The following is an 18,208-nucleotide window of genomic DNA, read 5'->3' as shown; positions in this document are numbered from 1 at the left end:
AGGAGCAATGGTCTCAAGTTGTGGTGGGAGAGGTCCAGGTTGGATTTTAGGAAAAACTATTTCACTAGGAGGGTGGTGAAGCACTGGAATGGGTTACCTAGGGAAGTAGTGGAGTCTCCATCCCTAGAGATGTTTAAGTCTCGGCTTGACAAAGCCCTGGCAGGTTGATTTAGTTGGAATTGGTCCCGCATAGAGCAGGGGGCTGGACTTGATGACCTTCTGAGGTCTCTTCCAGCTCTATGATTCTAGGCTGCAAGCTGTCCTCCCTAACTGAGCTGCCTTGAAATGAACAATCAAAGCAGACAGGTCTGAGGCACCAAGCAGTGCTCTTGGCTAGAATCTTATCCTGTGTGGTTTGTAGCATGCAGTCCTCTTGATTGGTCAGTAACTAGATCCATCTCATAACCACTGATTCTGATACCCACTGTGGCCTGCTTCCTTTATCCAGCAGTCTTACCCGAAAAGGGCAGTTGTAGCAGGCAAGATGTCTCAAAACACAGCTGTGGAATCAGAGCCGTCTGGGCTGTTTCCTACCTACGCTACACCAGTGAGGTGTAATGAGGCACCAGGGCTTCAGTCATGGGCAGCAGCTCCTACTGCCCTCTTACCTCCCCTCCCCCATTCCACTACCCCCACCTCAATCCAGCTCCTGCTGTTTCATCCTGATCCCCTTGCCGGCTATGTCTAGACTGGTATGATTTTCTGCAAATGCTTTTAACGGAAAAGTTTTCCGTTAAAAGCATTTGTGGAAAAGAGCATCTAGATTGGCACGGACACTTTTCCGTAAAAGCACTTTTTGCGGAAAAGCGTCCATGCCAATCTAGATGCAGTTTTGCACAAGAAAGCCCTGATCGCCATTTTCGCAGTTGGGGCTTTTTTACGCAAAACAATACCGCATTGTCTACACTGGCCCTCTTGCGCAAATGCTTTTGCGCAAGAGGGCTTTTGCCCGAATGGGAGCAGCATAGCATTTCCGCAAGAACACAGACAATCTTACATGAGATCGTCAGTGTTCTTGCGGAAATTCAAGCGGCCAGTATAGACAGCTGGCAAGACTTGCCAGTCTAGACGCAACCACCTAGTATTGTTAGCATAACTTGACCTGCTGTACTTACTATTCCTACTGCATGGGGCCTGAAACTCCTAACAGAGTGAAGTTTCAGCTGTCCATTATGTTCCAGGTACAGCCAGTGTTACTTTGAATGAGAAGCAGTGTTGCTGAAAGCCAGCCCCACTTCTGTTTTGGTAATGGAGAAGGCTGGAAGAGGCTGAGAGTTGGATCAGGATGCAGTTGGGTGTATTTCCATTAGTTTGCAGCATTGGGTAGAACTGAACTAACTTCTGCCTGGATTGGCCTAGCAGCAGGATTTGAATGGACTCCTAGCTTCTTGATTCAATTTTGCTGCTGAAAATGAGGATACAGCATGACCTATCACACACTTCAGTGTAGACTGCTAGCAAGTGCTCTTTGAATTGCAACTTGATGCTGCGTGGCCTACACCGTTCCTGAAGTTGCATTATCCAACTCCAGGCACATCCAGTGCAAGGCTAGCTGAACTGGTAAGGTAACCTGTGTGTGCGTGCGCAAACATTGAAGTAGTGTGAAATAAACCTGCAACTGCCTTTGCTTTTCTCTTTAAAATGTGCATTTGCTACTAGTCTGGATTGACAGTAGCCACCTTAATTATGTCTATTAAATCTCCTTAGGAAATGCCTTTCAGTTTGCTATATCTCATTTAAAATAAGGATGTGAGCCAGCATCCTGATGGGTCTAAACAGCTACTTTTCAGAAATAGAAGCATAAGAAATTTCTGGATTAAAAATTCCAGCAGCTCCACACTGCTTAAAGTATTTGGGAAGAGGAGAGGGGTCAGGCAGTGACTGCAAGCTCTATACCAACAACAGGCAGCATAGGCTCTTCATCTCAGTTGGCCACAAGACTTATAATCAAGGTGGTCTTCTGGGGTGGGGTAGTTTTGCTAACTGGAATTTGTGGGGTGTGCCAATTGAACTGGAACAGCACTTTGGATGCAGAGAGCACAGAACTCTCACAGTCAGTGTTGCGTGTGACCAGCCCTCCCTTCCTATGCCCTTGTCACTTTAGTAATAGTGGTAGGGGAAAAAATGACAGAGACAGAAACTAGCATAATCTGACCCTCCGGATGTGGACACTGGTGAATGAAATGTCTCTTAAGCCACACACAGAACCCTGACGGGCTGCATATGGCCCATGGCCTGCAGGTTGCTCACCACTGCTCTAGCCTTTGTCTTGCTCCTGCAGCTGAGTCACAGTCCTCTGAAAACTGGCTTACAGAAGAAGGGGCTATATAGAGGATGGCTGTGAACTGCAGAAAGCCCTTGAACCTCCCGTGTGTATCATCTGCACTTTAGACTGATTCGCAGGCTTCCCCTCTAGCAACCTGACCAGAAAGCCCCTTCCCCACACCCTCTGCCATTTCTGCCCTAGAAGAGTTGGGATGAGGGCAGGCAGTGGGGCGCTGAGTGGAGGGGACTTACAGACTGGCCTGCGGGAAGGCAACCGAGCATGTCTTTCCCTGGCCGCGGTAGCCGGTTTCTGCTGGCTTGGAGGGAAGGCAGCCAGCATCTGGCCGCAGCCCGGCGGGGGCATTGACAGCACCGCGGCTGGGCTGGAGACGGGGCAGACAGGCAGGGTCGGTGGAACTCCCGGCCACTGAGGGCGGGGAGGGGCCGCGTGGCCCCACCCGCCGCGGGCGGAGCTAGGCCCGGGCGGATCGGCGGCAGCTGGGCTCTGCCGGCAAAGACGCCGAAGCCGCGGGCGGGGGATGAGTGAGCCCGCCCTGCGCGCCGAGAGTCGCGCGGGCCGGCCGGACAGCGCGGCCATGCGGGTGAAGCGGGGCGGCGGGGCGGCGGGCCCCGAGGAGCAGGAGCTGCTGCGCAAGCCGCTCATCGGCCCCGAGGACGTGCTGGGCTTGCAGAAAATCACGGGCGGTGAGTGCTCGGCCCGGCCTGCCCCTGCAGAGGGGCCCGCCCCCGTGGGCCCGGCCTGCCCCTTCGCTTCCCCTTCCTCGGGGGTGCCAGTCCCTGCAGGGGGAGGTGTGCCCACCCTGCAGCGGGCTGGCTGGGGCCCTGGGCTTGCATAGGGCTCCTGCCTTGTTTCCAGTCCCTGCAGGGGGAGGTGTGCCCACCCTGCAGCGGGCTGGCTGGGGCCCTGGGCTTGCATAGGGCTCCTGCCTTGTTACCAGTCCCTGCAGGGGGAGGTGTGCCCACCCTCCAGCGGGCTGGCTGGGGCCCTGGGGCACGGGGCTTGCATAGGGCTCCTGCCTTGTTTCCAGTCCCTGCAGGGGGAGGTGTGCCCACCCTGAAGCGGGCTGGCTGGGGCCCTGGGGCACGGGGCTTGCATAGGGCTCCTGCCTTGTTACCAGTCCCTGCAGGGGGAGGTGTGCCCACCCTGCAGCGGGCTGGCTGGGGCCCTGGGCTTGCATAGGGCTCCTGCCTTGTTTCCAGTCCCCATTTGGCTGGAGTGACCCCTTGTTCCCTAAGGCCTCTGCTAGCCTGGCCCGGCCCTTCCCTCCTGTCTGTGTGCCCAGCAGTCTGTGCCAGGGCAGAGGCCCTGCTTTGCCCAGTTGGGCAAGGGCGGAGGTGGGGAGTACGTCGGAGACCTGCTGAATTTTGTCTGTCCTCTCGCTCCATCTCCCGAAGGCCAGCCCTGCCACTGGGTATTTACTGCATGTGGGCTGTGTCTCTGGGGGCTGCCTGAGGACAAAGGGGTGGCACAGGACAGCACCTTCCCCCGAAGAGGGGGGCATTGATGGTGTAGGCTGAGGAGCTGGTGCTTAAACCCTGAAAATGCAGGGCCAACTAAGTCTCCGAATTCAGAAGCACGCAGCTCCTTCAGCCTTTAGCTTTGTTGTTAGAGGGGACAGCTTCAGTGGGACACAATGTTTCTCTGTCCGTGTGGACAGACTATGGGACAGCTTGAGGTGGTGGCTTTGTGCTGCATGTTCCCTAGCTGATGCCCAGAGACACCTGCCCTGGTCTGAAGTTCAATCTGCAGTTTCAGTGGCCTGGTTTCCTGTGTTTGCAAGACAGCTATGCATGAGCCAGCCCTGTGGGCAGAGCCCTGGGTGCTGGGGGCAGCACTGAATGGTGATGGCACTTCTTGCCATTGTGCCTGGCTGTGGAGTTGGGGGTGAACAGCATCAACGTAACTCACTGGATGGGGGGAGCTGCAGTGACTTTCCCACCTTCCACTTGGCTTGGGGTGGGGAAGAGGATCAGGGAGAAAAACCATGGTTTGCTAAGCTTGTAACCCAGGATTGTTCCTTAAAATAGTTTCGCGTGGGGTTTTCTGTGCCTTCTAAATCGCTTTGTGATTCTGCCATAGTCTGTTCTTAAACTCCTCTTCTGTTCAGCTGGCTTTGCTGAGAGCCCACATGCCCTATGTTGGTCACTGCTGCAAGAGGAGGGGCAGGTTATGGCTGTGGAAGAGAGTCTTTGCTCTCTGAGCTTCTCTTCCTCCATGCACAAAGTATCCATGGAGCTGCTGGTCTCTACTGGGGACTTTGCGCAGAGGGCAGGAGAATGCCTCCAGGTGACCCCTTGTGCTGTGTAGGTTCAAAGGGGGAACCAGTCCTTTGGAGGCTAGTCACTGTGGGGTAACACATCTGAGTTATTAGCCCTGCTGATTGATGAGGAACAGGCTGTTGTGCTTTCCAGCCGTGTGCCTCTAGCATGTTGCAATGGGACTTGGGGGTTCAAGTCTTTCTGGCCTCTGCTGATCACAGAAGTACCAAGAACGTAAGAACGGCCAGGTTGGGTCAGATCACCTGTCCATCTAGCCCAGTATCCTGTTGGCCAACAGCGGCCAATACCAGATGCCCCAGAGGGAGGGAACACCACAGGTAATCCTCACGTGATTCCTCCCATGTCACCCATCTCCTGAGAAACAGAGGCGAGGGACACCATCCCTACCCTTCCTGGCTAATAGCCATTGATGGACCCAACCTCCATGAGGGATTGATTTTTATAATGCAGACACCATTAGGCGTAGGACTAGGCCATCCCTGGGCTTGTGCCTAGAATGCCGGGTGGATGCAGTGGGGCTGATCCTGAGTGAAAGGGATGCTGTATCCCAGCTCGGGCAGGCTTCACTCTCTGTGCAAGAAATGAAAACAATTGTTTCTTTCCATCATGACATTGCTACTGATTCGTGGGTAGGATTCTGCCACTTTCCATTGCAGATGGCAGCTCTTGGAGCAGAGAGAAAGAAAGGGGTTGCTAGTAGAGCTCAAAGCTCTGAAGAAGTGGCATTCCTGGTCTGGTGGCTAGCCAGGGTCCCAAAGAGGCCCTGCTAAAGCCCAGGCCAGCTCTGCTCCTAAGCCTTGTGCAGTTGGGGCCTCACAGTGGCAGGGCTCTGCAGATACAGGAGAGGGGGTTACTCCTGGTACTCCCCTCTGAGCCTCATGCCTGGCTGGTGGTGTTTGGAACAGGAGCCCCAAAGAGTCTGGTGCTAAAATGCACCTGAGTGATGTTGGTGGCTCTGAGGAAGTAGGGCTTGGAAGGCTGAGCAGGGGATGGGTATCCCCTGTGAGTGCTCCCTGGACAGCTGTGTGTGAAGGATCTAGGGGCAGGGAGAGGTCCCACCCAGATCTTCTGTTCTTGGGGAGCAGCAGCATGGGTCTCTGAAGAGTGGCTGTTAACACTCAATGGCTCTGGGGGAAAGAGTCCTCCCCAACGCCCAGCTAAGATACTTGGGATGTGTGCTGTCGGTGACTCCGGTCTCATACGCTGTGCATGGAGGACATGGGTCTCATGTCCCATGGTTAGAGCGGAGGTACGTTGTTTGTCGTTGGGCAAACACTGGTATAGTTGCCGCAGGTCACTGAAACTGGTGATTAAACAAGCGTTTTAAGTGTTTCAACAAGCATTGTACACCAATCCATGTAACTGGCAGTGGTGCTTGGCAGCCATGTCTGGGGTTAGAGTTCATCTAATGATTGATATGTCGGTGTGCGCTCTCAGTAGAGTTTTTAAGGGAACACACAAGTATAGATTGCCGTCTGACACTAACACATCCTTCCCGTTGTGGCGCTTGTAAAGCATTCTTCTCGCCCAGATCTAGCAGCCTGATGCAAAGTTGAGAAGCTTACATTTGTTGCTCCAAATTGCATATCTGGCTGGGAGCAAACTGTTGAGCCTTCTCCAGGACGGGACTCCCAGAAACAAAGCAAGCATTAGTTACCTCCCTTGTTTTGATCTGAGGAAGTGGGTCTGGCCCACGAAAGCTCATCATCTAATAAACCATCTTGTTAGTCTTTAAAGTGCTACATTGTCCTGCATTTTGCTTCAACTACCCCAGACTAACACGGCTACATTTCTATCACTTACCTCCCTTGGTGCTGCTTGAGCAGGTGCCTGAGAGACCCTGAGAGCTTGGTTCTTGTAGGGAGCCCACTCTCACTCCAGGGGCCTTGGTTCTTTGTCACTAGGCTGTGCAGAATGACTCAGTTTGTGTGACTGCTCCACTTGATCTCAAGTGGGACTAGTATTGTATTTGGCTGGTGCCAAGCCTTCCCACGGGCACTTAAGGAGTGTGCCGGGCAGGGGCTGTAGCAAAGGCACATGTGGAATTCAATGGTTTGCAGATGCAGCCTGTCCCCCCACATGCAGTTGGTGGAGCTCAAGAGATGCATGAGGTCTGCATCAAATCCTGGTGCATTGATCCTCCCTATGGTATCTATCACTGGCACCCTGGAAGTGCAAAAGGATATTTTTTGAAGAGTGCTCTTCAGTGCCATTCCTCTTTTGGACAGCATTCGCCTGAGAGCCTAAGGCTCCTTTTTCATTCCTATTGTGTAAATAATTGAAATCTATAGAATGTCAGATAGTTGGCACCTGGCTGCTCAGTGCCACCTAGAGTACTGAAAACATCCAGCCATTCTTGCAGTCCTTCCTCTCCTCATGCAAGGTGCTGCAGGGATGGGAAGGCTGGCTTCAGTGGGGAGGCTTATAGCCCTTCCAGTCTCATCCCTTTCCTGCTGCTGGGGCACAACGGGTGATTGAGGTGTGCCAGTCTGGCAGGGAAATGTACTCTAGCCTCCTCTGGCACTTGGAGGAGATGTGTGAAATGCAAGTGCACACAATTGTTCTCTTGCCAACTGTTCTCAAATTCAGCTCCCCTACGCCCTGTGGACCAACCTAGTTGCTTTAGGCAATTTTCCCAGCCCAGAGCTGACTCTAAACACTGCATGAGGTCTCCATGGTTTTAGTGTAGCACTCAGAAAATCCCAAACTGAACACTGGCCATTTCATGGGTTTCCTCTCACAGGTCCAGTGCATGCAGCAGGAGCCAGATTGGATCTGATTAGGGATCCGTATCCTCCAATGTCCTATTACCCACAGTCACTAGATGCCCCAGAGGAAGGTGCAAGCCCCGCCCCCTTCACTCTCAGCAGGGAGATGTGGGATAATCTGCCCTGTGAAGGTCATAGTGTAACCCCTAAGAGTTGAGACAGACTTAGCCTTGCATTTCAGGACAGATTTCACACCCTGTATTCTGTTACAATCCTGCAGATAAGGTGACTTGACCTTGGGGAGATTTGCTTGTCTCCTGTGCTGAGGGATCCTGGCTATGGCTGAGCAGGGCTAAGGAGTCTTCTGCTCACCTGGTTCTAATGGGTTGGGGCCCAGCATGGGCCGGGCTGACTTAGGTGCTGACACAAGCTTTGGGTCTTTGGAACTCTGCTCTCCTTGCCCTTTGTCCTCTGAGTGTTCTTATCCCCTGGCCACTCTGCTTTGTGCAGCCACTCGCCAGGTTTCCTGAGGCACTGGTGAAATTTGCCAACCATGACAAAAGCTGGAAGAGCTAGTTCCCCAGGGTCTTGACTGTTAATGTCCTGTGATGGGCAGGAAGGAGACCCAGGACTTCTCTCAGTGACTGTTTCTTGGTGTGTTGAACTTGGAATCAGTCGCCCCTGGTTGGGGAAAACATCATTCTGAATGCAGGATGCATATTGCTGCTCTTCAGAGTCCTTGGACTTGAGTGCCCTTTGGGCTAGCACTGAACTGCTCCCTCTCTCCATGCCTCCCTGACAGAGCTGGGCTGGTGGAACTGGAAGAGCTCTGTCTAAAATGCTGTGGGCTTATGTAAGAGGAACAGCTGCTCTCTCCAACACCCTAGCTGGTTACTGAGCAATTACCAGAGTAATACCCACTGACAATAAAAACCAGCTTAGTGCTGAGCCATCCATGCATGTACTGTGTGAGCCCTGTTATGAACCCATAAGTGGATGGAAGGAGGTCTCTGGTCCTTAAGGAGCCACTGAAAAATCCTCACAAGGCATCTGCCTTTAGATTGCTCAGGGCAGCTGGCAGGGTGAGCTCTTTGGCAAAAGAACACTTGCATCCCATTTGGAAGCTCCTTCTGTTTGCTGAAGTATGCAGCCAGCTGAGCTGTGTTCTCAAGATTTCCCTGTCCCTAATAAGCTTGAGGTGGGAGGTGTCCAAGTAATGATACTGAGTGTGTTGTGTCCTCTTCATGCAAAACTCTCCCTCAGTTCCACTGCACTGACCTGCACCAGACCTGTCCAGAGCTGGCTCTGTGAAGAACGCAGGGCTGCTGTTACTGAAGCACTATGTCTCCTCCACAAACTCACCTCTGGCAGTGCTCCAGATAGATTAAATGGAAGGCGAGTGTACCGTTTGATTTGCTATTAGTAGGATTGATCACTTGCTCTTATAGCCACACTCACAAGAGGAAAATCTTACAGCCTGATTAACTTGGGATTACTGGAGAGAGGGCTAATTTCAGAATGCAGTTAATTACCAAGGCATCTGGAGGGGAAGAAATGTCCCTCTGTCAGTCTAGGGCTGGCACATGCTCTGAACACATGACTGCGTGACCAACGCCTACATGCCATGCAGCCCAAGAGAGCACTGACCTTCCAATGCTGCCTGCCCAGAAAGGTGTCCTTGCCTGTGGGAGACCCCTGCTGACAATAATGAAGACTAGTAGATACATAGGTTGCAAGACCTACTGTGTACCCAGGCATGGTACAGGTCCACGGTGGTACAGAAAGGATTTTTCATCTTTTCTGGGTGAAGGTCTAAGACACTGTCTTGAGGGATCATCCACTGGTAGCTACCATGGTGCGAACCCCAAGTTTGAGGAGGTGAGTCATTGGAGGAGTCCTGTCAGAAGCTAGCCATCAGTGGCTCAATTGGGGCTAGTGGCAAGCAGAGGCAAAGCCCAAGTGAGTTGATCTGCTCCTAGTCGGCCATGATTCCCATGCCCCACCTGCAGTCTGAGCAGCTGGATATGTCTGCACAACAATTGGCAAAACTGCCTCAAATTCCCATGTCATTTCTTTGGCTTCAATTAATCCCCCTCGTAAGATGAGTCAGTGGGGCTGCTCACCCCTGTGAGATGGGGTGCTCTTTCTCTGGGGTTTCCAAGGAGCATGCAACCCTGCCTCTAGGCTAGGGTCTGGATGGAGGAATCTTGCCAGGAAGTTTCCATTGGTGGGGTTGGTGGTCTAGAGGGCAGGTCTAGTGCAGAGAAGACTCCTGCAATCTTGCAAGGCTAGAATGGCTCCATTCTCTGAGAGGCATCTGACAGGCTGAACACCAGAATGTGAAAAATGCTTAAATTCTCCTGAAATGATGGGGCCACCATTGCATTAATGTAGTGAATACATGGGCACAAGGAGAGAGCTGTTCATGTGAGCCTGACACTGCCCATCGCCGAACAGCATTAAAACAACTTTGGGTTTGTAACTCACAAAGAAACCTTGGCCTGCTTGTGCCATGGCAAACATGTTGCCTTCCATTAAAGATAGAGAAAAGAAGGAAAAAGCCCTTGGAATATAAAGCATTAAGCAAGGCTGTTATTGTAACATCCCTTTTCCTTTAGCTGGAGGATCGAACAATCCCTCACTAGACCATCTGTTAGATGGTATTAAAGGTGATAATAGCTGTCCTTGTGGAGAAAAGAGAAGAATTGAGTTCAGATGTTGCTGCCTTTATTAGTCTGATCCAAAGCAAACTAAGCTAAATGTCCACACGAGGCAGAGAGAGCTCATCTTCTTGCTCTGGGACTGCTTTTTACTTGAAACCTCGCTGCTGAAAACCACAAGATCGCAACTTGTACCATCATCAGGTTGGTTAGCTTGCTGCTTGTAGCTGCTCTCTCCCCACTGGCTGATAGCAGTGTTGCAAGATATTGAAGGTGTGGCTGGCTGCACCACATTCCTGTTAAGCAGGAGGAAAAAGGAGAAGGCTAGGAAAAAGAAGAAATAAGGTGGGAAGGTAAAGGGCACATTTGGGTGTTTGAGGGAGACAATCTCACATCCCAGGTGGTGGCAGGGATATAGCCAAAGCTGGAGAGGTAGTGCTGTCATTTGGGTTCCTCTTTGGGCCCCATCTGGTCAGAGTTCAGATGAAGAAAGTCTGAGGTCCCAGAAGACAGTGGAGTGGTAGCCATGATGGTGAAGCCCAGTACATCTCTTGCTTTTCAGCCAGCTAGTGTGGTAGCTGGCTTTCATAGACCCCTAGGGTTTGAAGAGACCTCAGGAGTCAGAGTCCAACCCCCTGCTAAAAGCAGGACCAATCCTAACTCAATCATCCCAGCTAGGGCTTTGTCAAGTCTGCATGTAAAAACCTCTAGGGATGGAGATTCCATCCCCTCCGTAGGGGTATGTCTACACAGCAGGGCAGAAGTTGAGTTAAGATATGCAAATTCAGCTATGTCAATTGCATAGCTTAAGTTGAAATACAGTAGCTTAATTTGGTTTTTGGCGCTGTCTACACAGCAGGAAGTTGAGGGAAGAGCACTCTTCCTTTGACTTCCCTTACTCCTTGTGAAATGAGGGTTACCATGAGTCAGAATAAGAAATCCTCCAGCTTGATATTATTTTGAAAGAAAGGCTTGTAGTGTACATGCACACTGTGCTATTTTGGAATAATGTCAGTTATTCCAAAATAACGCTGCTGTGTAGATGTACCATAGGTAACCCATTCCAGCGCTTCGCCACCCTCCAGTGTAGACCTCTCCCACTGCAACTTGAGGCCATTGCTTCTTGTTCTGTCATCTGTCTCAGAGACTGTTTCCCTTCATAGGACCCCAAAAAGAATAGCTCATTTCATTATTTTGTCCACCAAATGGGCCTAGTTTTCAATTCAGCAATTTTAATTCGTTGACTCTTATTTACCAGGCATGATTTTCAGTCTTTCTATTCTATCAGGAGCCATTTTGTTTATACTAATTCAATTTTTCTGGTTCCTTTTGCACCGTTTCCCATCCTCTTTTATTGTTAGAGACCGTGTGACAGTTGATGAACATTTTCTCACTTCTTCCAGTAGAGTTCCCAGACAGGGTAAAATCATAGGTCTAATTATGACACAGCTATCAAAGAAGTGCTGGGGAGCTGGAGGCCAAATAGTGCCTGAGCCCAATCTGAACCCCTCTCAGCAAGAGGGGCTTTAGGGAAAGGACAGCAAACTTATCTCTCTGCCTGCCTGGTCTCTTCTGGCAGGTTTATGGTCTGTGTAACAAACCTAGATGCCCAGGATAAGTGAATTGGGCTGGCTGAATGCAGCTCTGACGGGTACTTGGAAGGCTACCCAACTCTTTAGTTCAGTAAAATGGATTCTCTGTCATGTTCATAGAATATTGTCCCCTCCATTCTTGCATCACATGGGAGGCTGTTTGGGCTGCTTCTGCACTGTATTTTGCAGTGACTCTTCTGGCAGCTGGCAGTAGGGTTAGGTTGGACTTCCAGCATGATGAGTCGCTAGAATTGTTTTCATATTATTTGGTTGTGCTATTAACTGATCTTCCTTCCTAATAATCTGTAAGGGGCTTGTGGTCTAGCCCAGTTCAGAGCCTGTAACCAAAGCTTACCTCCGTGTGGGGAGCAGCTAATATAGGCAGTGACATCAGGCTAGTCTACAATTTGCAGTGGAGGCTGATTTGCCAGAGAGGCACTTTTGCAGTGACTGGGGCACTCTGGGATAGCCCTAGGAGGACTGCCATACCTTGTTTGGACTGGCATGAGTTTGAACTCTCCACAGCGTCAAATGCCGTAACTGTGGGGCCGCTCTGGGGAAGCTGAGCAGAATGGGTAGGATTCGGTGTGTGACTGACACAATCTAAGGCAGTGTGTCTCAGTGCTGTCTGCGAAACCACTTTGAGAAATCACCAGTGTGTTTATTTACTGGCTCCAGGGCCACAGAGTCTCATGGCTCCCATTGGCTCCAGTTTGCCATTTGCAGTCAAGGGGAGCCGCGGGAAGTGGCAGCCCTGCCCATGCTGTTTCCTGGGGCTCCCCTTAGCTGCAAAAGGTGAACCGGAGCCAATGGGAGCCGTGAGGCTCTGAGGCCCTGGAGCTGGTAAATAAACATACTGGAGTGACCAGTTAGCAGATTTCTCAAAGTGATTTCATGGACAGCATTGAGAAACACTGATCTAAGGAATTGCTGGGCTGCGAGGGGTGGGTTAGTCCCTGTTTCTCTAGTGAAGATGAGCCCTAAGAGGAGAAGGGCAGGCTTGCAGCGGAACTGGCAGCGCTTCCACCTTTGAAGTTTAGCAAGATCAGGGCTCTTGCTACATTTGAAAAGCAAAGTGCTGCAGGGCCAGCAGGGGACTGTTTGAGTCTCCCGCTGGCCCCCGCGCTCCCTGCAGCGCTTCCGCCTTTGAAATGTATTAAGAGCCAGCAGGGCTCTTCTACATTTCAAAGGCGGAGGCGTCCTTATCGACTAATCGAATAGTTGATGCAAATTACATTGACTATTCAATTAGTTGATTAATCTAAATGTAACATCCTTAGTGTGCAGCCTTGGTTTGTGGGGACAGGGAGAGGAGGCAATGCCAGGTGGGGCTCTCTTGCATGTGCTTTACTCTAGTAATTTAGGGCTTGTCTGTTCTCTAGCTTGGAAGACTCCATGGAAGCTGGTAGGACTAAGATATGACAGGTCTCAAGCTGTGAATCCCAGGGAAGGGATTTTTTTTCAGACAGTTATAAACTTTAACAAATATTGAACATAACATCCAAGGAAGGGGGTGTGAGGCTTGGCTCTATGGTGTGTAGTGTGTCTGTGACGTAGTGGAGGTACCTGGCTGGTTTCTATGCTGCTGGCTCTGGGGTAACCCCCACTGGCTGCCGTGGGTACCACGACCCAGCAAAACAGGATGAGTCACTATGCAAAGGGACCTCTCAACCGGTATGGCCAGACACCCCCCCATGGAGAGGAACAAAGGAAGGTGGATGCTGCCCTGGCTGGGGGGCAGGGCTGGAAGAGTGTGTGTTAGTTGCTGTCTGGGAGCATGGAGGAGACAGCCTAGGGAAAGGGGCTGGAGTTTAGGGGCCCAGTCTCCCCCCCATCGCAAGGGGGCCTGAGGCATCCTAGCCCAGCTCTGTGACCAGATTACATCTGTGCTGTGCTGTATCCTGGAGAGGCAATAAACTTCCTCTATTCCACCGGCTGGTGCAGTCTGTTTGTGCCATTTCGGGGTGCAGGAGACGGGGGACCCCCAACGCGCCGTCACAGTGTTCATGTGCACTGGTGTGTCTTCCCTCACAAGCCCTTCCCTAGGCCCATTTTCCCTCCACCTGTTGGGCGCTAGTGCACTGCCTCGCCTATGGCTTCTCACAAAGTATTTTTGGTAGCCTCAAAGTACAGCCATCAACTCTTGCTGGTGGCATTAACTTTAGGAGAATAAAATAAATATGCGTGCACAGGCACCCAAGCCATTGCAATTTATGTAGGATGTTTTCTGCAGACTCAGTAATAAAAATAATGCTTTGAAAAGTGGTGTGTGTGTGTGTGTGTGTGTGTGTGTGTGTGTGTGTGTGTTAATCACATTTCACGGGACACTTGGTAGCTTCGTGGGAGGCTGTGAAAATTGATATTAACAAACATCCCTATATCATATTTCACAGCCTCCCAGCTAGCTTAAGAGTCTGCTGTGAGAAGTGATGCTCGCATGTCTGTGAATATCACTTTTCTCAGCAAGCCCCAGGACAAATTGAGCCCTGGATGGAGAGGTGAGAGGGGAGGCAATGGGAGCCCGGAGCCATGGTGGGATGGATATGGGCCAGGAAGGCAGAGTCTGGCCTGGGACTGACCACAGGGCTGGGAGAGATGGCAGAAGCCAGAGGTGATAGCGGTGGGTAGGGAGCCCTGCCATAGCATGGCCAGAGCTGGTGTTGGCACCCTCTGTCACATGGCTGGGGCTCAGTGGGCAGAGCCCAGAGCAGGATCTGCACAGCTGGAGTTGGAGGGGCCAGTGCCCATGGTCAGAGCCTGAGGCAAGAGTGGTATGGCCAGAGCTGGGGTTTGCTACATTGGCAAAGCCCAGGGCTTTTGGGCAGAGCCCGGGGCAGCGTCTGGTGCATGTTGCTGTGTGGCCAGGACAGGAATTTGTATCCTGGGCCAGACCCTGCTGCCATGCAGCTGGGGGTCATGCTGCTGAGGCTGTGTAGCCAAAGCCAGGAGTTGGTGCCAAAGTCCACTGCCATGCAGCCAGGGCTTGGGATTGGTATCTGGGGCTCAGCACCCGCCGCGGCCCCATGGGTGGAGCTTGGGGTCAGAACCAAAAGCACTGCGACTGGAGCCCAGATGCCAGTGTTTGGTCAGAACCTCTGTGGGGGCCATGTGGTCAGGATCCTGAAGTCCAACTACATCAAGGTTGGAGACCAGTGCTCCCCAAGGTGGGCTGAGAACTCACCTTGCTCCTTCAGCTTTGTGCCACACATGTCTCCAGAAGTGATGCAGGGCAGCACATCCAGGGGGAAGGGCTGGGGCTGATGCTTTGCTTCCTCCTCTCTCTTTTCTCTTTCTCCCCCCCCCCCCCCCCGGCCCACAACCCAGAAGCCATCATGGCTGCATGAAAAGCTCCTGATGATTGCAAGTGAGAAATGCTGGTCTACACAAAGCCTTGGTGCTTAAATGATTTGACTAGAAATGTCACAATCCATACATCTGTGGCTTCCATTGAAACTAGCTAGGTGAGATTGACACATCCTGATGTGTCCACAGTCCGATATGTGTAGCTCTAAGGTTGGTGAAGACTTTTACAGAGATCAGAATGCAGGGGCCTCTTGGGCTGCTGTTATATGTTGCATAAGAACAACCATATTCGATTAGTCAGACAGAAAGTCCCTCTAGCCCAGTATCCTGTCTTCTGACAGTGGCCAGTTCCAAGTGACCCAGAGGGAATCAAGTGATCCATCTCTTGTCACCCATTCCCAGACTCTGGCAAAGAGGCTAGGGACACCATCCCTGCCCATCCTGGCTAGTAGCCATTGACAGACCTATCCTCCATGAATTTATCTAGCTCTTTTTGAACCCTGATGAAGTCCTGGCCTTCACAACATCCTCTGGCAGGGAATTCCACAGATTAACTGTATGTTGTATGTTTATACCTGTTGCATATTAATTTCATTTGGTGACCCTTAGTCCTTGTGTTATGTGAGCAAGTAAATAACTTTTTCTTATTAATTTTCTCTGCACCAGTCATGTTGGATCTCTATCATAGCCCCCTTTAGTCTCTTTTCCAAGCTGAAAAATCCCAGTCTTATTAATCTATCATCATATGGCAGCCGTTCCAATCATGTTTGCTGCTCTTGTCTGAACGTTTTTCAATTCCAGTATATTTCTCTTGAGATGGGGCAGCCATCTCTGCACACAAGGGCTCATCAGAGCCCTGGGGGGACTGAGCCTAGCAGGAACATGGGAAATGAGGCCCAAGAGCACCACAAACATGCAGCCACAGGAAGCCTGCAGCAGCTGCTCTGCTCTGATGGAGCTGGGTGAGGATTTGGTCCCTCTGGGGAACCATGAAGCCACCTCCTTACCATGGTGCTAGCTGAGATGCATCACTGGTTCCCCTTCCTCTCAAAAGGCTCCTGTTGAGCAGCTCAGTTGCTTCCCCTTTCCTAACTCAAAAACATCTGAGTTATCCTTCCCTCACACTCCCCTCCCCTGCAAGATTGACAGCCCCTCCCTGGGCTGCTGTGAGTTTGGAGTAGGTGGAAGGCAAGATACCCCTACATAGCAGTGTTTGCACATTTGTCTGAGACAACAAACTCAAGAGGAATCAAGTGGCAGGGCAGCCTTCAGCTCAGAGCAAGAAGCTTTGGAAACACCTAGGACCCGCTACTGTGCTCCAGTGCTTGGTGCTTTGTTGGAATCCTGCTTCTTGGTCTCCCCTGCCCTTTTCTCTAGGAAGTTTTACTGTTGCTGCATCTGGCGAGTCGTCTTTCCTCTTCCTTTTGCTGCATTGCTCCGGATGACAAGAGTAATACCCCAGTGCTCCAAGTCGCCCCCTTCCCACAGGGCTATATACGAAGCCAGGGAGACTGAAAGTGCCCTTCCCTGCATCACCAGCTTGCATGTTTAGTTGCCCCCCTCCTCCTAGGAATCTCCAGTCGGATAATCTGTTAATCGCTAGGAGCTGAGCGTCAGTGTCTGCGTCTTACACCTGGCTTAACTCTCTGGAGCAGGGTTCAAAATAGCAGCTGACCTGGATTCTTAAAGCATGTTAGGAAACAGCCATGTGCTCCCTAGAGGGTTCTTTTCTCTATTCGGGTTTCCTGTTCAACTTGCGTTGGCAAGATGCATTGTCCTCCAGTGAGTGCTGTTGTCTCCCTCATTTGTATGGCCAAGGGCTGATTTCAGAGTGTGAGATCCTCCTCCCCCTTTTGGCACTTTGCTGCCTCTCCCCATCACAATTAAAGGTTTAAAATCAGCCAGATATGAGCTCAGCTACCCTAATGTTGAGATGCCTACTAGGGATGTCCAGTCAAGTAGTCGACTACCCGATTAAGCTTAGGCTTATCGTGTAGTCAAGTCACTACTTGATGACTCACTTCCCCCCTACCATCGTCTCTGTGATGTGTGGGGGTGGGTGGGGAGGCAGAGCTGCAGCACTACTGGAGCTGGAGCAAGCAGTCCTGGGAGCTACCCCACTGTGGCTCTGCATTTTAAATGTAGTAGGAGCCAGGCTGCCTATGTGCCCGGTCGTCCTCCCCCCCCCCCCCCAAGTTGACTAATCGAGTAGTCGATGGAAATTCCATCAACTACTCTATTAACTAATTAATCACTACTTAACATCCCTAATGCCTACCACTAAGGGTTGGTGGGGCTAGAGGTTTTTCCTCTTTACCCCCTTGAAGGGTGCTGTAAATTCATGTGCTGGAACTGGAGGCCTCTGATCTTTCCATCTCCCATTAATTCCTTGAAGCTGCCCCAATGAAAGGTGCTCTGGCCAGGCTCATGTGGAAATCCTGGTTGGCCTGTCCCTGGCCTGGGAGTAGAGGGGTACTAGTGTGCTCTGCAGAACTTTTTCGGAGAATCACATCCGCTTGGCTGCCTTTCAGGCCCCAGGCTGGTTCTCTGCTCTCCCCAGCTCTTGGCACTGAATGCTGTGTTAGCCCATCCCGTTCCCACTGCAGAACTGGCCAGCCCCAACCAAGGCCATGTGGCGTAGAGGAAATGCACTCTGCAAGGGGAGCTGGGGCCTTTCATGCTAATTTATGGCACTCACTTGATTAAACTGGGTAGTTACTGAAGGAACAAATCTCTTAGGGTATGGCTCACTACCAAGTTTTGTTGACCAAACTTGTGCCAACACCCAAAAGTCGACTAAACAAAACTTGCCAGAGGGTGTTCATACTTGCTCCCTCGGTTGACAAATCATGTCCCCACTAGGGGTACCATCAGCGACAGTGTGAGCAATGCCCATGGGTGTGTATCCCATAGTTTTGTGTTGTGGGAAGGCAGAGCTGATCGTTGGACTTCTTGAGATTTCCTGTGTCTCCCACAGCATCTTCAACTCCTGGCGGTGGCAACATGAGTAGCTCTGTGAGCTCTCTGTGCTGAGGAATATCCAAGCAGTCTCTCGGGCCTTCTCCCTGCAGCAGCAGCCTGCCTGCTGCTGTGTTCCTAGCAGGGCAGAAGAAGAGCATTCCAGTGACTTGCTCTTTGTTCGTCAAACAGACCAACTGTCAGACACTTCATGAAAGAGGAGGTAACTAGTGGTGTTCCCCAAAGGTCAGTCCTAGGACTAATCCTATTCAACATATTCATAAATGATCTGGAGAAAGGGGTAAACAGTGAGGTGGTAAAGTTTGCAGATGATACTAAACTGCTCAAGGTAGTCAAGACCAAAGTAGACCGTGAACAACTTCAAAAAGATCTCACCAAACTAAGTGACTGGGCAACAAAA

General features: G+C 51.3%; 1 protein-coding gene across 3 annotated transcripts in view; it reads left to right on the top strand.

The window, feature by feature from the left end:
- The first annotated feature begins 2,684 nt into the window (after positions 1-2,684).
- Positions 2,685-18,208, top strand: part of UNC119 (unc-119 lipid binding chaperone) — a 46,473-nt gene continuing 30,949 nt past the window's right edge. The window contains exon 1 of one of the 3 annotated variants that reach the window (XM_025188645.3): positions 2,685-2,970. In XM_025188645.3, coding sequence (XP_025044430.2) covers positions 2,805-2,970 — 166 coding nt within the window. In that variant the 5' untranslated portion in view covers positions 2,685-2,804. The remainder of the gene's footprint in view (positions 2,971-18,208) is intronic. The other 2 variants (XM_025188643.3, XM_025188644.3) reach the window with 2 other exon arrangements.

Source organism: Pelodiscus sinensis, chromosome 21, assembly GCF_052426305.1.
Source record: "Pelodiscus sinensis isolate ZL-2025 chromosome 21, ASM5242630v1, whole genome shotgun sequence".
In the NCBI taxonomy this organism is placed as follows: Eukaryota; Metazoa; Chordata; order Testudines; family Trionychidae; genus Pelodiscus; species Pelodiscus sinensis.
This window is presented reverse-complemented; position numbering and strand designations above follow the sequence as displayed.